This window comes from Enhydra lutris, unplaced genomic scaffold (assembly GCF_002288905.1).
Source record: "Enhydra lutris kenyoni isolate GAN:26980312 unplaced genomic scaffold, ASM228890v2 scaffoldscaffold9, whole genome shotgun sequence".
Lineage (NCBI taxonomy): Eukaryota > Metazoa > Chordata > Mammalia > Carnivora > Mustelidae > Enhydra > Enhydra lutris.
The window spans coordinates 420,219-444,984 of NW_019154093.1; the positions used below are offsets into that span (position 1 = coordinate 420,219).

The window sequence follows — 24,766 nt, forward strand, 5'->3', positions numbered from 1 at the left end:
CAGCCTGCTGCCGCCGCCGCCGCCAGCTTGTCCCTCAGACTGTCAGATAAAGCGGCGGGCCGGGCCGGCTGGCCGGTGAGCACGGCCGGGCCGGACATGGCGGCGCTCTACGCCTGCACCAAGTGCCACCAGCGCTTCCCCTTCGAGGCGCTGTCTCAGGGGCAGCAGCTGTGCAAGGTGCGCGGGCTGGGGCGGCGGCCGGGAACTGGGACGCTAGAGGCGCGGCCCGGAGCCCCCTGTTCTGCGGGGCCGCTCGGCGGGGTCCGCCGGGCAGGGCGTGGCAGGCCCGCCCAGCCAAGGCGCCTCACCCCCTCCGCTGGGGGCCAGCGGGGCACGTGGGGGAGTCCCGGGCTCAGTCCAGGCCCCCGCGGCCGGCGTGTCCGGGTGCTTAGCAACCGCGAGGGATTGTTCTCGGACCCCTTGAGGTCAGGGGAGGGGACAGTGGGTCCCCTGCTTGCCCCCAACCAGACGCACCGACACCGAGATCCCTCCTGGGCTGGCTTCCCCGCCGTTGGTTGCAGACTGAGGGACCCCCTGCCCCGCCTGGGACTGAACTCCAGAGTTGGGTGCTGCCTGTGAGGAGAGTCTCCCAACTCCGGGCGCCTCACGGGCACTTTCCAGCCAGTCTGAAAGTCGGAGGTGGCGCGCGGCTTTATAGAAAAGCCCTACAATTAAGCGCAGGAAGCAAAAGGATTTTTCAGCACCCAGTTGGTGACCTTCGGTCCCGGCCCTAACCAGCTACTGTTCAGTTTTTACTCCTGAAGTTCCAAGTTCTTTTTTTCGTTTGAGTTGCTTCATCTGCTTTGCCTATTTAAGTTAATAGAAGTGCTGTGAGGTGACAGTTAAAAGTCACCAAGCTGGCCTGGGACGGATTTTGCGATATTCCCAGATAATTCAGTTTGTGCCTCTAATATGGGTAACTCATAACTGTATGTCGCCGTTGCCTCAAATGGCCCTGACTTGTCACTCTGTTAACTCTGTAGGAAAGAGCTCAGATGTTTGAGATATTTATATACATATATATCTTTTAAGGAAGTTTCATATAGGTAAGCAATAATGATTTTAATTTAGCATTTTCATTTTCCAAGTGAACCTGCTCGAAAATTAAACGGTGGAAGTGGCAGAACTAGAACCAGAATCCAGGGCTTTCGATTTCCAGTCTGAGCCTTATTCATACATACTTTGTTTTAAAATTTATGACTAGTTCCTTATAAATTCCTTCTTAATTCTCACATCAGTGCAGGCCGGTGATGCCAGTATTACAGAAGAGAAAAATAAGGCCCAGAAAGTTCAAGTGACTCACTCAAGCACAGTGGCTATGCTGGGAATAGTACCTAGGTCTTCTGCCTCCTACTGAAGGCTATTTCCACTTCTGACTGCCTTTTAAAATTATATCCTCATTTCATTTCAGGAATGTCGGATTGCACACCCTGTTGTGAAGTGCACCTACTGTAGAACTGAGTACCAGCAGGAGAGGTACAGTTTTTGTTGACCGTGGAAGATGTTGATAGGCTTTTCCTCTTAAAATCGACAGTTAATTGCTTTTCACGTTACAGATCTGTAATTGAGTGCATTATACACAGATTCTGTGTTTTTTTAATAACACATTGACAAATACAAAACACACGTATCATTCCCTAGTTATCCATTGATTGCTTAAATTTTTAAAGTTACTTTTTTTTTCAGATCCTTGGTCGTTTTATATTGTGTTTGTAAATCTTTATGACACGAAGAAACCACAACGGTAAAACAATGAACCTCGTGTTTCAGTATGTTTGTATTCAGAGTGTCAAGAATTTATAATCCAAAAGAAGATACTTTTGGAAATGTGATAATTCTGATAAGGGTTTATTAGCCCTAGTCACATTTGAAACTCACTTGCCTTATGTAAATCTCATTTTTTTTTTAAATGTGAAAAACATTTAGGTGTCAGTAAACACACATTTTTGGGAGACTTTCAATAGTAGCAAAGTAGCTTATTGGTGTAAGTTCTGTGGGACTATAGCTGTAATAGTTTCTTCAAGCAGGGTGGGGTCTGTTTGCAAGCTCACACATAGACCTAGAAACCTAATTTTAATCAGTCTTATTTCAGTTCTAGGAACATTTTCCCCAATATTTTATTATGGATATTTCCAAACCAGAAATGGTTGAAAGAATTAGACAGTAAACACTCATATATCCACTTGGATTCTACAATTTACATTTACTATATTTGCATCTATGATCCATCTTACTTTAAAGTTGTGGACATCACTATATTTGATCCTAAACAGTTAAGCAGGCATATTGTTAACAAAGTTCAACATTTGTTTACGGTCCTTTATTTTTTTAGAGGTGAATTTTGTGTACACTGAATGCTTGAATCTTAAGTACGTCATTTGATGAGTTTTGCAGACTATGTACATCTGTATAACCCCAAACCCCTTGCAAAACATAGAACATTACCATCACCACAGAGAGTCCTCTCATGCCTCATCCCGCTCAGTCCCTACCCTTCTTGTCTCCCGCACACTACTGTTTTGATTTTCCTTTCCACCACTGATCTGTGGAAACAGATCATAGAAATAGAAGTAGAAATGGAAACATATAAAACATTCTCCAGAAGCATTATGTTTTAGCTTTTACATTTGGGTCTATGATCCATCTTGAATTATTCAAGATGGGTGTGGGGGGGGAGATAATGAAGTTTGACCCTTCATTCGCACCACACATAAAAATTGATTGAAGATGGGGATGCCTGGTTGACTTAGTCCGTGGACCATGTGACTCTTAATCTTGGGGTTGTAAATTCAAGCCCCATGTTGGATGTAGAGATTACTTAAAAAAATTAAATCTTAAAAAAAAATTGATTGAGGGGCACCTGGGTGGCTCAGTTGGTTGAGTGTCTGCCTTTGACTTGGGTCATGATCCCTAAGTCCTGGGATCAAGATCTGCATCGGACCCTGAGCTTAGTGGGGAATCTGCTTCTCCCTCTGCCTCTTACCCTCCTCGTGCTTTTTCTCTCTTTCTCAAATAAATAAATCTTTAAAAAAAATTGGTTCAAGATGGATCATAGAAATAGTTTTTCTTTGTATGTTTTCTAAGTTGTCAGGAACATTTGTGTGTGTGTGTGTGTGTATGTGTGTGTGTGTATCCCACTTCTTCAGTAATAAATCTAAACATAAACCAAAATGTTCAGTATCACAGAATTGCTGATGTGAAGCCTCTTTCTGAAAAAGTTTCCTTTAAATGCACCTTACCGGGATGCCTGGATGGCTCAGTTGGTTAAGCAGCTGCCTTCGGCTCAGGTCATGATCCCAGCGTCCTGGGATCGAGTCCCACATCGGGCTCCTTGCTCGGCAGGGAGCCTGCTTCTCCCTCTCCCTCTCCCTCTGCCTGCCACTCTGCCTGCCTGTGCTCGCTCTCTCTCCCTCTCTCTCTCTGACAAATAAATAAATAAAATCTTTAAAAAAAAAATAAATGCACCTTACTTTATTTTTAATCTCACTTTTTTAAAAAAAAATTTTTATTTATTTATTTGACAGAAAGAGATCACAAGTAGGCAGAGAGGCAGGCAGAAAGAGAGAGGAAGGGAAGCAGCCTCCTTGCTGAGCAGAGAGCCCCATGCAGGGCTCAATCCCAGGACCCTGGGATCCTGACCTGAGCCAAAGTCAGAGGCTTTAACCCACTGAGCCACCCAGGTGCCCTTCACCTCACTTCTTGTACTGCCTCTTTAAAACGGCAGAAAATTGCCCTGGAAAATATTTTGTTTGAATATTCCATTTTTAATTTAAATGTTTCTACTTTGAGACTTCTCTTTGTTTTAACTTTATGGTCACTTTTGTAGGACTCTATGAGAAAATAATCACAAAGGCTAATAGGCTGGATTTTTTTTTTTTTTTTTAAGATTTCATTTATTTTTTTGACAGAGAACACAAGCAGGAGGAGCAGCAAGCAGAGGGAGAGAGAGAAGTAGGCTCCCTGCTGAGCAGGGAGTGCAATGTGGGGCTTGATCCCAGGATTCTGGGATCATGACCTGAGCCGAAGGCAGCCACTTAACTGACTGAGCCACCCAGGTGCCCCTAGGCTGGATTTTTATGTGATTTTATTTTCAGCCCCAGAATATAGTTTATTCTTCCACATCAAGCATTTATTTGTACCTCCCTTTGTGAAGAATTAAACTTTATTTGAAGATGGTTTTATTCCCCCATGGTAGTTTATCAGTTTAGATATTTAGGTAATATTATGACCTCTGGACCTTCACAAGACAGAAGATGTTTTTATTTTTGTCAGTGCTTAGTTCTTAGAGAAATTGGAAGTGTTGATAAAATATTTGGTCATGGGTGCCTGGGTGGCTCAGTTGGTTAAGCAACTGCCTTCAGCTCCTGTCATGATCCCAGAGTCCCGGGATTGAGTCCCGCATTGGGCTCCCAGCTCCACAGGGAGTCTGCTTCTCCCTCTGACCTTCTTGTCTCTCATGCTCTCTCTCACTGTCTCTCTCAAATAAATAAATAAAATATTTTTTAAAAAACTTGGTCATACCATCTATTTCCCCACATCTAGGATTTTCTTTTTTCTTTCCTTCTTTCTTTCTTTTTTTTTTTTTTTTTTTAAGATTTTTATTGATTTATTTCACAGAGACAGTGAGAGAGGGGACACAAGCAGGGGGATTAGGAGAGGGGAAGCAGGTTCCCTCTGAGCAGGGAGCCCGGATACGGGGCTCTATCCATGCAGGGCTTGGGACTTGATCCCAGGACCCTGGGATCATGACCCAAGCTGAAGGCAGATGCCTAACAACTGAGCCACCCATGTGCCCAACATCTGGGATTTTCGTATGCTTTTACCTATACAGGAGAGTGTAGACAGAATATAGTCAACATGGATAGAGTCTCTTAAGTTTGTATTCCAAACACATATACTTCATTTCTCACCTCAGGTTTCTCATATGTTCATCCGAATTGAGGAATTACTGTGAGTGCATTTCAATCTAATCTAATATTTTTTTGAGGGTCCTGTCCATATTTGATAATTTTGGTTAGTGATACTTTGAGATGTGATAATCAGAAATAACTCACTCTCTAAAGTCTCATTTAGTCTGAGCTAATAAAATTAATAACCACAAAATAATTAAAAAAGAGTTAGTGGCCAGATACTCAGCCTTCAGTTAGCCAAGTATCCAGACCACATATCACCTTGGCACTGAGCAATGAGCAAATTCTGTGGGCTTAAGGAGAGACCAATTTTCAGATGTTGTAAGTAAAACAAGTTTTTTCTTATAAAAGCCCTGTGTGTCTTTTTTCCTTAACAGTAAAACCAATACAATATGCAAGAAATGCGCTCAGAATGTGCAGTTATATGGAACGGTAAGTAGGGTTTCTCTGTACCTAACAGTGAGTACTCAGGTCCTAGGAACCTTATATTCTGTGGATTATTAATGTAATTACTATATTTTTATTAGAACTTCTTATGTGTAAATACTTTCTCAGTGAACTTTATCCAGTATTTGAGCTTTCGAGCTTAGCTAATAGTATTGAGAAGGTCTGTGTTTATGGTCATGATGGCAGGATTGTCATAACTTTCCTTGAGAACTTCAGTAACCAGTGTGAAAAGAGGAGGAGAAAGATGGATCCTATGATGGGACCTCTTTGGTAGCATTTGACTTCATTTGGATGAATGGATTTTTTTTTTTTTGTCTCTCAGTATTAGGGTTCTGGATATTATGTTCTTGCAGGGAATCTCCTAGCCTGTGATACAGTGATAATGACAAAGAGGTCTTTTGAGAAATTTGGAAGCACTTGCTGGTTTCTTCAAAGTACTGGTTCTGTTGAATTTCTCACAGAAGTCCCAGCATATACACAAATGGGCTTTTGTTATTTGTTCATTTATTTGTTTTAAAATCAGTAGTGTTGTGCAGAAAAACACCTTACATAGTGTTGGGAATTGGGCTTCATTCGATTGGTGTAGAAGGAAATTTATGAAGTTGGGAATACATTTTTACAGTGACTAACGAACGATGTAATAGGAATGGTTGCTTTAAAAAATGCACTGGTATTTTATAATATACTCAGTTGACACTTTTTCTCTCTTTAAGCCCAAACCTTGTCAGTACTGCAACATAATTGCAGCGTTTATTGGCAACAAATGCCAGCGCTGCACGAATTCAGAGAAGAAGTATGGACCACCATATTCGTGTGAACAGTGTAAGCAGCAGTGCGCATTTGACAGGAAAGATGACAGAAAGAAGGTAAAGCTCTGTGTTTTTGTTGATTTTTTTTTCTTTCAGAGAAATTAAGGTGGGTCACTTATGTCAAAAAGACATAAACAAGGGGCGCCTGCTGGGCATAGTGGGTGGGACCATATGACTCTGGATCTTGGGGTTGTGGGTTTGAGCCCCATGTTGGGTGCAGAGATTACTTAAAAAGAAAATCTTACCAAAAAAAAAAGGTGGGTGGGGGGGCTCCTGGGTGGCTTAGTCACTTAAGCATCCGACTCTTCATCTCAGGGTTGTGAGTTCAAGCCCTGACTTGGACTCGGCACTAGACATGGAGCCTACTTTACTTTAAAAAAAAAAAAGACAGAAAAAAGAATTCTCAGTTCCTCTTCTAGATGTTATTGACCTTGAAGATTTTTAGCCTTTATTTTCTTCTTTTACTAAATGTGGACCATTTTATTCTCTTTTTTTAAAAAATAGCATATATATTTTTTTAAGATTGTTTATGTAAGTGATCTCTACACCCAAGGCAGGGCCCGAACTCATGACTCCCAAGATCAACAGTTGCATGTTCTTTTGACTGAGCCAGTCAGGTACCCCCGGAGCATTGTATTCTAGTATCTCATGAGTTAGTATTTCTTTCTTTTTTTTTTTTTTTAAAGATTTTATTTATTTGACAGAGATCACAAGTAGGCAGAGGCAGGCAGAGAGAGAGGAAGGGAAGCAGGCTCCCCGCCGAGCAGAGAGCCCGATGCAGGGCTCAATCCAGGACCCTGGGATCACAACCCGAGCCGAAAGCAGAGGCTTTAACCCACTGAGCCACCCAGGCGCCCCATAAGTTAATATTTCATGAAAATCTGAATTACAGTGATCAGTATCCCATGTAAATGAAGTGATGACTGGCAAAAGTCTATTGAATTCTGTAAAGGAAAGATTGTGACTTAAGCAGGATGCATGACCAGTTTCACTGTCTGACTCTCTAAGTGTTTTTATGTGTTGAAGTTAAAAAATTACAAGATGACATGGAAGAGAGCCCTATGTGGAGGGATGGGGTGTTGGTAGGATAAAAGTGGTTTAGATCTGTTCTGTTTAAAACCCAGTGGCTTCCAGCTGCACTTAGAATAAAACCCAGACCCCTTCCTTGGCCTGCATGGCCCACACCTGCCTCTCAGACTCATCTGACCTCACACCTCCCGCCCCTCACCTTGTTTCAGCCACGTTGGCTGCCTTTCAGCCCTTTAGACATGCCTGTGTCATTCCCACCTTTGTGCTAACTGTCGTTTTGCCTAATACATCCTTCTCCAAAGCATCTTTAACTGGTTTCTCACGCTCAGATGCCTCCTCTTCACACAGACCCTTTACTAACTCACTCACTCACCCCTTATCATATTACCCTGTTTTATTGTCTTCATAGCATGTAACATTGTGAGAAATTAATGTTTATTTGCTTATATGTTTGTCAACCTCCACTAGAACATGAGCTCTGTCTTGTACTTTGCCACATTTCCAGTGGCCTGGCATATAGTAGGTGTCCCCTCTAATATTATAATATTATAATATATATATATATATATAAAATATATGTGTGTATGTATATATAATATATATGTTACATAAGTGTATATGTATATATTTAGATTGATAAGAGTTATACTTTATTGAGAAATATTTCCTTTCTCTTTTGTTTTACCAAATATGGCCAAAATATTAGTCTGAAATATATCTCCAGCTTGCTGTTACTTACTGAGAAAAAGTTTACTTCTCATTTTCTACTGTTTTAAAGGTGACTGAGGGGCGCCTGGGTGGCTCAGTGGGTTAAAGCCTCTGCCTTCAGCTCAGGTCATGATTCCAGGGTCCTGGGATCGAGCCCCACATCGGGCTCTTTGCTCAGCGGGGAGCCTGCTTCCTCCTCTCTCTCTGCCTGCCTCTCTGCCTACTTGTAATCTCTGTCTGTCAAATAAATAAATAAAATCTTAAAAAAAAAAAAGGTGACTGAAAAAGTGATTATTTTATGTATCTTTTTAAATTGAGGTGTAGCATACCTTATATTAGTTTCATATGTACAGCATAATGATTAGGTATTTGTGTATATTGGAAAGTCATCAGCAGTAAATACAGTTAACATCCATCATTATGTACAGTTAACAAAATTCTTTTTCTTGTGACAAGAACTTTTAAGATTTACACTCTTGGGGCGCCTGGGTGGCTCAGTGGGTTAAGCCTCTGCCTTCGGCTCAGGTCATGATCTCAGGGTCCTGGGATCGAGTGAGTCCCACATCGGGCTCTCTGCTCAGCGGTGAGCCTGCTTCCCCCTCTCTCTGCCTGCCTCTCTGCCTACTTGTGATCTCTCTTTCTCTCTCTCTGTCAAATAAATAAATAAAATTTTAGAAAAAAAAAAGATTTACACTCTTAGCAACTTTCAAATATGCAGTGTAGTATTATTAACTGTAATCATCATACTGTACATTATATCCCTGTGACTGGTTTATTTTATAACTAGAGGTTTATACCTTTTGACTACTTTTACCCATTTTACCTACCCTCCACTCCCTACCTCTGGCAACTACCAATTTGTTCTCTTCAATAAATACTCTTTTTTTTTTTTTTAAAGTTACTTATTTATTTGACAGAGAGAGATCACAAGTAGGCAGAGAGGCAGGCAGAGAGAGAGAGGATGAAGCAGGCTCCCTGCAGAACAGAAACCCGACGTGGGGCTCAATCCCAGGACCCTGGGATCATGACCTGAGCCGAAGGCAGAGGCTTTAACCCACTGAGCCACCCAGGCACTCCCAACAAATATTCTTTTAATGAAAGAATACAGTACAGAAACTTTTTCAGGGTCCAGAGCTACTTTTTGGAGATGCTTAGGCTCACAAGAGCTAACTCTTACTAACCAAATTTCATTAATTTACAATGGGAGGATGTAACTCTCCAGTGACCAGAATACTCCTGCCTGCCAGTGAGAGCACATTTTCCCTGAATCAAGATACTGGAGAAGCTGACCTCGGAATCAGGAAGTAGCATGTAATAATAGTTGGAGTATAAGCCTCGCAGTCCCATAGACCTGGGTTAGCTGAATGATCCTGGGCAAGTTACTTAATCTTATTATGCATCAGTTTCCTCTTTCCAGTGGGAAACAACAGTAGCTGCTTCACAGGACACAGGGAGATTTAGTTGAGGTAGAAGACTTGCCTAAGTTCACACACCTCACAAATGGCAGAATTGGGACTTAACCCAGAGGTTCTAGCTCCCAGTACCTATATTCTGTAGTACCCATGTACTACATTCTCTTTTCTTTATCTTTGTCTCCTTGTCTTTCAGGTAGATGGGAAATTGCTGTGCTGGCTTTGTACACTTTCATACAAACGAGTCCTTCAGAAGACCAAAGAGCAGAGGAAACATCTGAGCAGCTCTTCCCGTGCCAGCCACCAGGAGAAGGAACAGTATAGTCGACTGAGTGGTGGCAGCCACTATAACAGGTAACCCCAAGATGCGTAAGATAGGACTGGAAGTACTGGTTGGTCCGATAGAATACACAATTAGCCACGGGAGATACCATTTAGTATACATTTTCCTGGTCTTCTCTCTCTAGTTGCTAGCCTCTACCACATTTTACAGTTCGTATATCTTCCAAGTGCCGGAGAGATTTCCGTAAGGTATCAGGATTTCCTGACTTCGTTTGTACTATCTGAAAAGTTTGTGGAACTTTCCCTGTAATGTTCTCCTCACCTTTGGAGTGGGCTGTCTCCTTAGAAGTTTGGACATTTCACTTTCTGAGGCATGCAGCATTTTTATGCATATTTGATCAGGAGGTTGATAGATGTTCTAGGTTTGTCCTGGTGGGATCTAGTCAAAAAGACGTCCTTTCATTGTAGCCTTAGCTTTCTCTCAGAGTATCTGAAGTGTTGTTAAGAGTTCTGGGTCTGGATTGAATCCCAGCTCTGTCAGGTTCTCTGTGTGGGATCTTGGGCAACCTTTTTTCATCTTTAAAATAGGGAAATAATAGTATTACCTCATGGAATTGTTGTGAAGATAAATTATATAGTGCATGCATAGTGATTAGTTTTATAACTGGCATGTAGGAACCATTCACTATATTTTAGTTACTGTTTGTTACTGTTACCATTATGATTTTGTTCATTTAGCAAACATTATTAAATACTCTCATGGGCCAGCGACTCTGCTAGGAAGGCAGAGATGAATACAAGAATCAAGCTGCTCATCGAGAGTATGCAGTCTGGTAGGGAAGACAGATCTGTAATCCAATCATTGCAATATAATTCGATGAGCATGAGAAACATCAAGATACAGGCATGAGAGGCAGTAGTAATTAACTACCTTGGAAAGTCAGGCAAGAGAACCTCGGAGAAGAGAGCTGGTGTTAGACCTGGAGCTTAGGATGAGTTGGAATCCTCACAGAGGGAATGGGCAGAGGCTTCCTAGGCTGAGGGAATAGCATTTGCTGAGATATGGAGGGTGTGAGACCACATGGAACCCTGGGGAACTACAGGTCCTTTTATGTTGCTGGACCTTATGTTCGAGAGCCAGGAAATGGGAGAAAAGTGGGTTTTGCAGACAGGAGCATGAACTTGAGCCTGGCGTCCTTAAAAAAAATTAACCCTGATTATTGTGGAGAATACACTGGAAGAAAAAGAGACTGGGGGCTAGTTAAGAAGCTTTTCATATGAGTCCACGATAAGAGATATTAATATTAGAATCTCAACTGAGGCCATGGCACCGGAGATCAAAGAAGCAGATTCAGGAAGATAGTTTAGAGGGAGAATTATGAGAAATTTAGATAATTTGATGAACAGGTAGAAGAGCAGGAACTGGGTGAGTAAGGGATAATTCTCAGGTTTCTTACTTGGGTGAATAGGTAGATTCTTAACTGAGAGAGAATATAGGAAGAAGAGAAGTTCAGTTTTTAAAAGTTGAGTTTGTGGGGTGCCTGGGTGGCTCACTTGGTTAAGTATCTGCCTTCAGCTCAGGTCCTGATCTCAAATCCTGGGATGGAGCCCTGCGTCTGGTGCCCTGCTCAGCAGGATGTCTGCTTCTCCCTCTCCCTCAGCTTCTCCACCCACTCGTGCTCTCTCTGTCTGTCTCTCAAATAAATAAGATCTTTTTTAAAAATTAAAAAAAAATAAAAAGTTGAGTTTGCAGCATCAAGAAGAATTATTTTTTGGGAGCTTAGCCTAGAACTGAGAAGAAAGGTTCAGATGTGGCCCATTGGTAGCAAGGAAGAGTCAGTTGGAATAGAAGTTGGTATAACGTATGCATTCCTGCTGCTTCACCCCAGACTTTAATTCATTAGGATGTAGGATAGGGTCCAGGAAGCTGCATTTGGGGAATACCATTTCCAACCCATATGATAAGTAGTTGTTAAAACCATGCTCTTGGATGATGTAATTCAAGTTGGAGGCTGAGAACAGAACTCTAGAAGCCCTCAAGTAGGATGGAGTAGGGGTGCCTGGGTGGCTCAGTGGGTTAAGCCTGTGCCTTCAGCTCAGGTCATGATCTCAGGGTCCTGGGATCGATCCCCAAATTGGGCTCTTTGCTCAGCCGGGAACCTGCTTCTCCCTCTCCCTCTGCCTGCCTCTCGCCTACTTGTGATCTCTCTCTCTGTCAAATAAATAAATAAAAATCTTAAAAAAAAAAAAAAGAAAGATGGAGTATTTGCAAACCATGTATCTGATAAGGGGTTAATATAGAAAATATATGAAGAGTTAATACAACTCAATAATTAAAAAAGCCAATCATCCAATTTTAAAAATGGACAAAGGACCTGAATAGACATTTTTCCAAAGAAGACATACAAATGGCCAGTAGGTACATGCAAAGGTGCTAACATCAAGGAAATGCACATCAAAACCACAATGAGCTATTACCTCACATCTTTTAGGATGGCTATTATCAAAAAGACAAGAGGGGTGACTGGCTGGCTCAGTTGGTGGAGTGTGGGATTCTTGATCTCAGGGTCATGAGTTTGAGCCCTACATTGGGGTTGGAGCCTACTTAAAATTTAAAAAATTAAGATTTTTAGGAAAGTATTTTTTAAACCATAAGATGAATTATTCTTCTTATTAAGATTTTTTTGACTCTGTTCCCATAGTTATTAATAAAGCAGGTAATATTTAGTTAAAGCTAAGAATTTTGAGGGCCTATGAAAGAGAGCTAGCCATGCATTCAGGACCTATGAAATCAACACATTGGTCAATTTTAATAAGCAAGAATAGGGGCACCTGGGTGGCTCAGTTGGCGGAGTATCTGCCTTCAGCTCAGGTAGTGATCCCAGAGTCCTGGGATCAAGCCCCACATTGGGCTCCTTGCTCGGCGGGAGGCCTCCTTCTTCCGCTCCCTCTGCCTGCCGCTCCCCCTGGTTGTGCTTTCTTTCTCTCTCTTTTGTCAAGTGAATAACTGAAATCTTAAAAAAAAAAAAAACAAAAACCAATCAAGACCGATTAGCTCTTGTATGGAAGAGCTGCCATATCCTGTTGGTCCCATTTAACAAACTTTTATTGTGATGTTTTATAAATCTTTGATTTCTAATGTGTGTCTCTCTATTTTTGCATTCAAAGCCAGAAAACACTTTCTACATCTTCAATTCAAAATGAAATCCCAAAGAAAAAATCCAAGTTTGAGTCAATCACAACCAATGGAGACAGGTAAGCCAGTTGGTGTGTGTGCGTGCTTCCGTTTGAGCTCCTGATACAGTTCCGGAAGCAGGGCATTGCAGGGTATGCCTTGGGCCCAATCCAGGGTTGTTACTGAGCCTCTGAGCATCATTACATTAGCCGCTCCGTATCTTACCAATAAGCGGTGTCGATGTTTGTTTATAACTAATCCTGTCAGTAAAAGACAAGCACATATAACTGGATTTAATAGCACATGAATTCTCTAGTCCACAAATAACTCCCCCACACTGATTCTAAGAAGTCAGGAGCTGTATGCTTTTCACTATGATCTGTGCCTGTGGCCTCCTCCAGGCAGGACAGGAGTTGGTCTTGAGAGGTGGAACAGAGACCAGTTAGAGTTAAGGCAGTATTGCTTAGTCTGTGAGGGGTAATCCACGCTTCCTTAGTATGCAGAAAGCCCAAGGCAGATACTGAATTAGCAATGAATGAGATGCATTCAGATATTTTTTACTTCTCTTAAACCTGTCTAAATACATATTTTTACTCAATATAAGCCATTTATAAAGTTTAAATGCTACAATTTTATACCAAATACTCCTGTGTTTATTTGCTAAAAATATATATATATTTTTATTCTTTGCTTTCTCTTCTCCTGACCGATGTGTCCTCTTGCAAGCTGCTTTGTCCTAATAATCCAGAGTGCCCCATCCGTGTTGGTACAGTGGCTGGTTTCCAGCCAAGTCTTGGGGCCATCCATTTTCCCGTTTCTGCAGGCCCAGGCATTCTGAAGTGAGACACTGACATACTCTTCTCGAGAATTCTTAGAATCATGTCCATTCTGAAAACTCCTAGTATCAGTTTTCCCTCCCAGCCAGTGGTGTGTATGGGAGTAGACTAGCACATAGGCTTACCAGGACTGAATTTCGTTTAGGGGAGCACAAAGCATCTATGAAATTTATTCTTTCCTGTTACCTTTTTTATTAACTTGATTTTAGATTCTACAAGGTGTCTAATTTTTTTTTAAGATTTATTGATTTATTTGAGAGAGAGTGTATGTGAGGTGGGGAGGGGCAGAGGGAGAGAATATCCAAGCAGACTCTGCACTGAGCCCAACCCAGGACTCCATCCCACAACCGATGAGATCATGATCTGAGCTAAAACCAAGAGTCAGGTGCTTAACCGACTGAGCCACCCAGTCACCCCTACAAGGAGTCTTTTTATCAGCCAGTATCACTGATTTACACTTTTTGAACTGAACCTTCTGGAAATGTTTAACTTAAATATTCAAATTATATGGGAGAAAGAACCATAAAGACCATCTTCTCTGGTCAGCTTCACTGTTCTCTGAGCAGATATTCTGGCCATTACGAAGATTGTCCCATCACCTCTGCCAGGATGCATGATCCTGCAAAAACCATGTCAAGGGGTGAACCTTTCTGAGTTCCCTGCCTTTGTAGAGGCCTAGGCCAAGACCCACAGCCTTTAGATGCATCATTTCTGTTTTGTGCTCACTTATGACCCAGACTGTATTTGAATGACCTGGAAGAAATTCATTTATAACCCTTAGTTAAACCAACCAGTCCTTAAAGTTTACCTTCTTTTAGGTTATTTTGTTCTCGAGATACTGCCATTATTCTTGCTGTCCACTGCTATGAATATACAACGTGAAACCTAAGTTTTCTGTTTAGAGTGTTTTCTTGCATCTGGTCACCAGTAAAGATTGTTTTCTCATTGCTGATCCTAACACGGTCTTGCACAATCTCCTCTGGAAAAGATCTGAAAAGATCATTTCTTTCTTGAAATGTTGATGCTAATTTTTTAAATAACTTCCCCTAATAACTTGAAAATTTGGAAAATTTTGGGGGGCCTGGGTGGCTCAGTCATTGAGCATCTGCCTTCGGCTTTGGTCCTGATCCCAGGGTCCTGGGATTGAGCCCCGCATCAGGCTCCCTGCTCAGTGGGAAACCTGCTTCTCTCTCTCCCACTCCCCCAGCTTGTGTTCCCCCTCTCGCTATGTCTCTCTCTGTCAAATAAATAAGTTAAATCTTTAAAAAAATTTAGGAAAATTTTTCTGCTTCCACAAAAATTATTTTTGTACATGTATAAGTTCTGTTGTGTTTGAATGTTTGTGCATTAACTGGTCCTAACTACCAATTCTACTTGTTTGCATTTCTTTTAAAAGTTCATAGCATAAGTTAAATTACATTTTTTCCTTTTCTTTTTACTTTTTGTGAGGTTCTTTCTTGCTTTCCTTTACTTTGAAAACATTTATTTTATTTTTTTTTTAATTTAAGATTTTATTTATTTATTTGAGAGAGAGAGAGCACAAGTAGGAGGAGCAGCAGGCAGAGAGAGAAGCAGGCTTCCCTGTTGAGCAAGGAGCCCGATGTAGAACTCGATCCCAGGACCCTGAGATCATGACCTGAGTTGAAGGCAGATGCTTAACCGACTGAGCCACCCAGATGTCCTAAAAACATTTTTTTAAAAAAAGATTATTTTAGAGAGAGAGTGTGCGCATGCACATAGGGGTAGGGGCAGAGGGAGAGAATCTCGAGCAGACTCCCCTCGGAGTAGGAGTCCCACACAGGGCTGGATCTCACAACCCATGAGATCATGACCAGAGCAGAAACCAAGAGTTAGATGCCAAACCAACTGAGCCACCTAGTCACCCCTCACTTTGAAGACATTCTGATAAGCCTTTTTTTGATGGTCCTTTTGTAATGTCATGCAAACCCACAGTTCTTTTCCTGAGTATCTGTCTTGAATTCAGTTCTGGACCAGATGTTGGCAAGTCTCACTTGTGAGCTATCTGTTGTAGCTGCTTCCCCATTTTCAGTTGACTATTTTCCTGGCCCCATGTTTAAAATATCCATGTATGCTCTTGTCCTTTCATTGTTATCCCCTCTTGTCTTCTGCAGGCTGCTCTCTAACAACTTTCCATTCATCTTGCTGTTCTACCACATTCTCCTCTCTTAGTTGTTAAGTTTTGACACATATTTGATGTTTTTTCTCCTTTTTTCCTTTTCCATTAGCCTTCTGTATCCTGCAGAGAGAATGCATCACTTTAGGTTAGGTTTTGTGTTTTGTTTTTTCAAGATTTTATTTTTTTATTTAAGAGACAGAGCGAGAGAGAGTGCATGACCACAGGGGGAGGGGCAAAAGGAGAGAGAGACAAGCAGACTCCCTGCTGAGCAAGGAGCCTGACTTGGGACTTGATCTTGACCCCGAGATCATGACCTGAGCTGAAGTCAGATGCTTAACCAACTGAGCCACCTAGGTACACCTAGGTTTTTTATAAAACCTTTTCTCAAATAATTTTATTTTTTATTTTTAAAAAGATTTTATTTATTTATTTGAGGGGGGAGGGGGAGAGGGAGAGGGAGAGAGAGTCTTAAGCAGACTCTGTGCTGAGTGCAGAGCCTGACATGGGGCTTGATCTCACAACCCCGAGATCACAACCTCAGCCAAAATCAGATACTCAACCAACTATGCCACCCAGGTGCCCCCTCAGATAGCTTTATACTTCTAAAATGGTTTTTGTTGTTTTTTTTTAAGTATCCTGCAGAATTCATAGCCTCCCTCTTGTATTTTCTAGTTTGTTGAAATTGTAGCAAAAACTTTCCAATTTGAGGAAAATCTGAGTTGATTTCTAGCTTTCCTTCCCGGAGGAAATGCACCAGCTACTTTTTGATCATATTTATTTATTGTTCTGTTGGTAATAAAAAAGTATCCTCAGTAATGGGTGATGCCCAGGCAACCTTGTGGTTTATTGTTTCTAAAGGACATTCTTTTCCTTTCCTCGTAGGTTTTTGTTTTGTTTTTTTAAGATTTTACTCTTTTATTTTTAAGGTTTTTTTTTTTTTAATTTATTTGACAGAGAGAGAAAGATTACAGGTAGGCGGAGAGGCAGGCAGAGAGAGAGGGGGAAGCAGGCTCCCCGCTGAGCAGAGAGCCCGATGTGGGGCTCGGTCCCAGGACCCTGAGAGATCATGACCTGAGCCGAAGGCATAGGCTTAACCAATTGAACCACCCAAGCACCCCAAAATTTTACTTTTAAGTAATCTCTACACCCGGCATGGCTCTTGAACTCAGGACCCTCAGATCAAGAGTTGCATCTTCAACTGACTGAGCCAGCCAGGCCCCTCTCCTTGTAGTTTTATTTCATTCTTCATTTGAAATATTCCTGAAAGAGTAGACTTACTTTGTGTGGCCTTTGAGGACAGACCCAGGGCCAGAGGATGGGAATGACAGGGAGGCAGGTTTTGGCTTACCCTGAGGAGGATTATTCTTATATTAAAAGGTTTAGAAAAGACAAGAAGCTTCTCAGAGAAGTGTAGTGAGTTCCCTGTCATTGGAGATATGAGAAGAGACTGGATCTAATTTTCTGCCTTGCTAACCTAACCATCTGTTTTCATTTGATTTCCAGCAGTTCTTATTAATCAGAAGTTAGAGAGTTAGAAAGGTCAGGCCCTAACACAGGATAGACATGACTGGTTTTGTCAACAATGTATTGGAATGGGAATAATCCTCTCTTAAGAAGCAGGTAGAGAAGAGCATTAGAAACTTTGGGGACCACAAGATTTATATTAGCCCATGACACTGTTTCATTTGTCATTCTAGTTATGGGCTTTCATAAATGTTTTGGATCAAGGGAAGACAGTCCCTTGGCAGGTATTGCGACTGGTGGAGACTTTGATGGGTTCTGTCAGTATTTTCTCCTGCTTGCCTTGTTTTATTATATGGTATTTACTTTTTGTCACCCAGTAATTCTGCGTATTCATCAGTCATGAAAGCACAGGTCCATTCTTCTGACATGCTTCATGTAGACCAAGAGAGAATATTCTTATCAGTGGACTGTGTCTTCTAGCCATAGAAATGTTTGACTTGGGAACTGTGAGGCTGTGCAGTGATTCTGCTTGCCATTTAGAGTTTCTGCCTGTGTGGAGGAATGCTGCTTGTTAGATGTAGTTCAAGATGGAGGAACGAACCAACAGCAAGGGGGACCTAGAGTCCCTGCCATATTGATGCAGGGAGCTGGGAATCAACATTCCGGTGTGTGCTTAGGAGAAACAGGTCTGTGTTTTACTTTAAAGGTTGCCTGGGGAAGAGTAAGAGCTTTCTTTGGGAAGTCTTTAGAGAAGGGCAGGATTTGACTCTCATGGCGATGATTCCTTAACTTGTTTTGGGTATAAGACCTCTCTGACCAACCAGGGAAAGCTATGGACCCTCACCCTAGAAACCATCCCTTGTATGTATACATTGAATTGTACATACAGTTTCAGGGGGTTACAGATTCCCTGGAGCTGGGCCCAGTTAGAAGACTCTGCTAAGAGGACAGAGTTCACCTGGCACTTGGAAAAGATGGAGTGCTCAAGTGCTGTTACTGGGAAGAATCTGTTAAAAACCCAGGTTGTGGTGTGACTGGAATTTGCTAGAGTCTTTTCCCGGAGTGCTAGGATCCAGCCCCACATCCGGCTCCCTGCCCAGTGGGGAGTCTGCTTCTCCCTCTCCCTCTGCCCCTCCCCCTACTTGTGTTTTCTCTCTTTCTCTCTCAAATAAATAAAATCTTTTTTTTTTTTTTTTTAAGATTTTATTTATTTGACAGAGTGAGAGAGAGCACGAGCAGGGGGAGCTGTAGGCAGAGGGAGAAGGAAAAGCAGGGTCTCCACTGAGCAAGGAGCCCTACCTGGGACTGGATCCCAGGAACCTGGGATCATGACCTGAGCTGAAGGCAGCCGCATAACCAAATGAGCCACCTGGTGCCCCAATAAGTAAAATCTTTTTAATAACTTTCATCTTTTTATTTTTTATTTTTTTTTTTTTTTTTTTTTTAAAATTTTTTTTTTATTTATTTGAGAGAGAGAGAGTGGCGGGGGCGGGGGCGGACAGAAGGAGAGGGAGAAGCAGACCCCCACCCACTAGCAGGGAGCCCAACGACAGATGCTAAACTAACTGAGCCACCCAGGCACCCCTGTGTAGCGGCTTCTTAGCAGCTGTACCACATCACAGTGCTTTGGGGCAGAAAATAAAGAACTAAAAGATGAGCTCTATGGGGAGCTTTAAAAGAAAAATACATGGGCTTACAATTGATCATTTATCCAGATTCTGGGGAAATTAGTCACAAAAAATTGACTGTTTCACCCATAAATAATTGGGCATCTTCAGTGCACCTGAAACAAAATGTCCTTGACTCTTGGAGAATGCATTTGCTTTCACCTTGAATGTGAATGCTGCAGAAATGCTATGGGTTGTGGTTTGGTTGGTATAGTTATCTCATGATCACCTTGCCTGTGCAGTTTCGCAAATGCTATTGAATCTGGCATGTGTGGAGCATTGCGCTTACTGCTGGGAATTCAAATAGTTGTTCTTACCCTTGAGCTTGTCGTCAAGTGGCCTATGGCATGTCCTCAAGGAGAAAAAGGTTTATCCCTCCAAGTTATGATTTTTTTCGCCCCTCCATGTTTCTACTCAGCTTTTCCCCAGACCTGGCTCTGGACTCACCAGGCACTGACCACTTTGTCATCATTGCCCAACTGAAGGAAGAAGTAGCCACTCTGAAGAAGATGCTGCATCAAAAGGATCAAATGATTTTAGAGAAAGAGAAGAAGGTACAGTTTTGTTAATGCCTTTCAGGCCAGAATGATGCCAGGGTAAGCATGTGTACCGTGGGGCATGGTGCTGACTCTTGTTTAACTGGTATTTATTTGGTACTGACCACTGACGCTTTGAGAGAGCCAATGGCAAGGTTGGGCTATACTGGGAGAGACTTACTGTCTGCCAAGATGACTCATGATCTGGTATTACTGTGGTGAAGCTACCTTGGTCAGGTGCATTTAGCAAGTTGATTTTTCTCAGCATTTGGAGGGAACTTCCGCTTTTCAGGGAGGACTTGTGTTGACCAGGCTTACAGAAGTTATGTATAAAACTACAGTGCCCCTCTTAATTCACAGTGGGGCATACCTGGCTACCACTCTTCTCAGTGTGAGCTGCTTTGGAAGGTTGTAATCAGAAGGTGCTGAATGAGCACAGAGTCAGGACAAGAGGAGGTAGTTATGTAACTGGAATTTTTAATGCTCTCAAGCTAAAAGAACCTGATGTCTCCATCTATTATTGGGAAGGCCATGTCTGTGGGACAGTAATACTCAAAATATGTGGGCCAGGTCTTCCTCCTTCCTGGACAGTGTTCAGGTAGGCCTTCCTCCATGACTCTTGTGTCACTTTGCTTCCATTACTTCCATTACTGACAACTCCCTTCCTGAGTGACCCATTCTTGAAACACATTAACACCTTCAGTAAAGTCTTACTCTGGTCTAACAGTTAGCCTCCCTCTTTAAGGGAACTTTTTACATCCTCCTTCTGACTCAGGTCTATTTATCTTGTTTTTAGGTTCTTAAAGAATATCTCATTTTTCTTTTAATATATTAATAACAATAATAGCTAACTTTTATCAGATACTTAAGTACCTGACTGTTCTGCATGCATTCTATGTATTAACTCATTTGTCTTTTTTTTTTTTTTAAGATTTTATTTATTTATTTGACAAAGACACAGTGAGAGAGGGAACACAAGCAGAGGGAGTGGGAGAGAGAGAAGCAGGCTTCCCGCTGAGCAAGGAGCCCAATGTGGGACTTGATCCCAGGACTCTGGGACCATGACCTGAGCTGAAGGCAGACGCTTAATGACTGAGCCACCCAAGCGCCCCCTCATTTGTCTTTATAATAGCTCTTTGAGAGGGGAATTACTGTTATCATTATGTCATAGTTAAAGACAGCCTCCAATATTTTCCCTCTTAGGCTTCCATTCCCTTCACCTGGTTGGGTTTTTTTTTTTTTTCCTTTTCCTGAAGCTGGATGTTTTTTTGTGCCAAGTTTGGAGTGCTAGCATTCATTGTGAATGGCTAACAAAGGCATTTATAACATTAAAATATTTATATGCATTCTTTCCATCTAATTTCAACCTCATTTTACAGATGAGGAAATGAACCCAAAGATATTAAATGATGTACCAAATCCCACAACCAGTAAATGGCAGAACAAAGTAATTAACTCAAATCTTTCTGACTCTGCTGTTCTTTCTACTAGCCTATGCTCTCTTCTGCCGGCAAGGTGGAGATTCATGAGGAGAGACCAGTATTTACTACATGGCTATTGGAAGAAAGCAGACTCAAGTATATTTTCTTCATGGACTAGATCAGAATGGCACATAAAAGGATTTTGCAAATTAAGATTAAATGGACACTTGTTTTTACTGCTTTGCCAAGTTTGGGCTTTAAAAGGAGCAAAAACAGGGCGCCTGGGTGGCTCAGTGGGTAAAAGCCTCTGCCTTTGGCTCAGGTCATGATCCCAGGGTCCTGGGATTGAGCCCTGAATCGAATCGGGCTCTCTGCTCAGCGGGGAGCCTGCTTCCTCCTCTCTCTCTGCCTGCTTCTCTGCCTACTTGTGATCTCTGGCAAATAAATAAATTTTTTAAAAAATTAAAAAGAACAAAAACAAATAGTAGATTGTTTTTCATCACTTTTAGGATCAAGGTCACACTTCTTGGCTTAGAACACAGGCCCTTCCACATCATGCCTGCCTATCTGTAGTATCATCTCCTGCCACTATCCATGCTCATCAGTCACTCGAACAAGCTGTCGGTTACCTCGCACTCTCTGGCTGTGTCCATACAGTTTCCTTTGCTTGGATGCTCTTCTCCCTATCTCATGTGCCAGTTGTAGCTAATGTACCTCAAAACTCAGCTCACACATCACTTCCCTCTCTGTTCTTTGAATAGTGTAGTCAGTAGAAGAAGGCCTGGGTTTGAATTCTAGCTCTGTCACTTGCTAACATGTATGATCTTGGCCATGTTACTTAACCCTTTCTTTTTTCTTTTTTTTTTTTTTTTTAAAGATTTTATTTATTTGACAGACAGAGATCACAAGTAGGCAGAGAGGCAGGCAGAGAGAGAGAGGAAGGGAAGCAGGCGCCCTGCTGAGCAGAGAGCCTGATGCGGGGCTCGATCTCAGGACCCTGGGATCATGACCTGAGCCGAAGGCAGCGGCTTTAACCCACTGAGCCACCCAGGCGCCCCTACTTAACCCTTTCTAAGCCTTGGTTTTCCCATCTATAAAATGGGAAAAATAATATTGCCCCCCCCAAAGATTTATCATAGGATTGAATGAAAAATATAATCAAATAGTTTAGGGCCCCTGGCTGGCTCAGTTGGAGGAGCATGCAACTCTTGATCTCGGGATTGTGAGTTCAAGCCCCACACTGGGTACAGAGATTACCAAAAAAGCCAGAACAAAACAAAAACAACCACAGAGAGAGAGAGATTACTAAGCAAAAACAAAACAATTATGTATATATTCAAACATTTTGCCTGGAACAGGTTAAAAATTCAATAAATGCTTTTATTCTCCTGGCTTCTCTCAAACCGTTAGTCATACTGTATTATTATAATCACTGATTTATTTGGAAGATTATTGACATGTGTTAAGTACATAAAATTTTTATTTTTTTAAGATTTTTTTATTTACTTGACAGAGAGCGCTCACAAGTAGTTGGAGCGGCAGGCGAAGGGAAAGGGAAAAGCAGGCTTCCTGCTGGGCAGAGAGCCCAGCGTGACATGGGGCTCATGACCTGAGCTGAAGACAGATGCTTAACCGACTGAGCCACCCAGGCACCCCAATACAAAAAATCTTTAAAACCTGCCAGTGATGAAGTATCAGAAATGATATGTCAGGATTTTGTATAATTTTCAAGAAATCTTCAGAAAAACTAGGATACAGAATCTCTTGGCTTTGATGTAGTTATGGATCTTCAGGAGACCCCTGGATTTTATTCATTTGGGAAACCATTTAGTTCTTTGGTACCAGAACATTTTTCATTGCACAGATATTTCTTTTGGTCATTCTGCCTTTTTTTTCCTTCCCTCAGATCACAGAGTTGAAGGCTGATTTCCAATACCAAGAATCTCAGATGAGAGCCAAAATGAACCAGATGGAGAAAACCCACAAAGAAGTCACAGAGCAATTGCAGGTGATTCTGCTTATTTTATGTGATAACCCTGGTGTATTTAGCTGATTGTATTTTAAGTGATTGTCCCTTAGATTTCTTTGTTCAGGGTATTGACAAATTCACATTAATTCACCTTATAGTTGTCTTTTATTGTTTGACTGTTGGGTGTGTTCTGATCTTTTTCCCTCAAAAACGGTGAAAGTGATAAATGTGTATTTTGATTTTTGGATAACCCAGATGTGATTCCAGATGTCTGAATTATGAATTCTGTTTATCCAGCACATTAAGGCACTCCATGGTTTGTTTGTGTTGCACAAAGCACCTTCTGTAACCGTGGATCCCAGGAGGTTGTAGTGTGCTGATTAACCTCCAGCAAACACTATCTTCCTCTGAACCAAGCCCTAGAGCTTTCTGTTGTTTTCTGCCTCAAGAGCTTGTTCTCTTCTGACCCTCTATATTGTGTGCCCTAGCATCTGCATGAAAAATGTGTCCTGTCCTGTTAAAACATCCTTCTTGTTCTGACTTTTTTTGTTTAGGCCAAAAACCGAGAGCTCCTGAAGCAGGCAGCTGCCTTGTCCAAGAGCAAGAAGTCTGAGAAGTCAGGAGCTATAACCTCTCCATGAGAGACCATAAGGAGGCTCCCAGCCAATAGCAGCGGGATTCCTGGGTTAGGCTTGGTGACCAGGCTGTTCTCGGGAATTGCAAGCTTTCTTAAGAAATCTCTATTTTATTACAGTTACCCTTCTTTGTGGGATTGCAGTGGGCTGAATGGAAACATCTGGTTAGTGCTGTGTCATGACTGCATGCTTGGATGTTTGGGGTTCCAAGCTCTTTGTCTCATGCTCTCACTCCTCTTCCCCCCCACACCCAACCCCCAGTACTACTCTCTGTCTCTCTGTCTCTCCCTTTTGGTACTACTCTTTGTGTGTGTGTGGTGGTCACTGCTCAGTGTTATGTGCAGAATGATTTTTTGTTTGTTTGTTTGTTTTTGTTTTTTTTTTTTGTCCATCATTGCATCCTGCCATACCCATAAGCAAATAGTTTGACATTAATTACATATCACTGCCACCCTCTGAACTTTGAAAACTGCCACCTTAAGACTTGGTAAATGGAAGAGGCTTTCTCTCTCCAATAAACCTTTTGCTTCAGGGTATATTCTTGGGTTTTTTTCCAGGTATATTATGTATGAACTTTGTACTATGTATAGCCAGAGTTTTATTTATTTTTTAAAAAAAGAAACTTTTTCTTGATAAAGGAATAATGGTAGCCTAGCTTGTTCTTCTTGTAAAAGTGATGCCTCTTAAAAAAAGTTCTACTCTCTACCTTTTCGTAAAGGAATAAGACCTTTTCTTGTTACCTTGGAGTCTTAAAAACTGATTGCTGAGGTGAAACAATTCAATGCAGAAGTATGGAGTTAAGTGCCTTTTGGAGGATTTCTTGGAAGAGCATTTAAGAAGAGGATACTTAAGGGAGATAGCAAAGATTTGAACAGTCTGTCTTTTTAAAGTAAGGGCAGAAAGAAAGGTTGTCCAGGTTTTACTGGACATTCCCTCCCCTATCCCTTTTTTGATTGTTTTATGTGACTGATTTTAAATTCTCACACTGCCACTTCTTTAAAAAAAAAAAAAAAGCACCCTTATATCAGTGGTTATATTGGGCCATTGTCAGAGAACATTTTTTTTTTTAAATGAGCAGATTCAAAATGGAATCATACTCGAACTACAGAGCATTTTGAGAGTCAGTATGAGCTGCTCAAGTATGGACTCTGAATCTGATTGCAAGAACTGATGTCACTGTACCTTCTCCCCACTCCTCCTCATCCACCCCAGCCTGTACACTCCCTGCTTTGAATGGAGATATATTGAAAACAGGTGCTTATCAGGAGCAGCTTGGCCTCAGCCAGAATTGTTTGTGTCCTGTTTTCCCTTCTTGACCCAACAGGCACA

At 41.7% G+C, this 24,766-nt stretch overlaps 1 protein-coding gene across 3 annotated transcripts; it reads left to right on the forward strand.

Moving 5' to 3' along the window:
• On the forward strand, window positions 1–24,509 carry LOC111143504 (family with sequence similarity 76 member A). Of its 3 annotated transcripts, XM_022497309.1 has the most exons (9): window positions 1–177; window positions 1,412–1,476; window positions 5,288–5,342; window positions 6,071–6,223; window positions 9,512–9,669; window positions 12,766–12,852; window positions 19,295–19,430; window positions 22,740–22,841; window positions 23,357–24,509. In XM_022497309.1, exons 1-9 carry the CDS (start codon window positions 97–99, stop codon window positions 23,441–23,443), a joined length of 924 nt encoding a protein of 307 aa, XP_022353017.1. In that variant the 5' UTR covers window positions 1–96; the 3' UTR covers window positions 23,444–24,509. The 3 variants fall into 3 exon arrangements, with proteins under 3 accessions (XP_022353017.1, XP_022353018.1, XP_022353019.1); XM_022497310.1 differs by lacking the exon at window positions 12,766–12,852; XM_022497311.1 differs by lacking the exons at window positions 6,071–6,223; window positions 12,766–12,852 and having other exon boundaries at window positions 37–177.
• The last annotated feature ends 257 nt before the right edge of the window (window positions 24,510–24,766 follow it).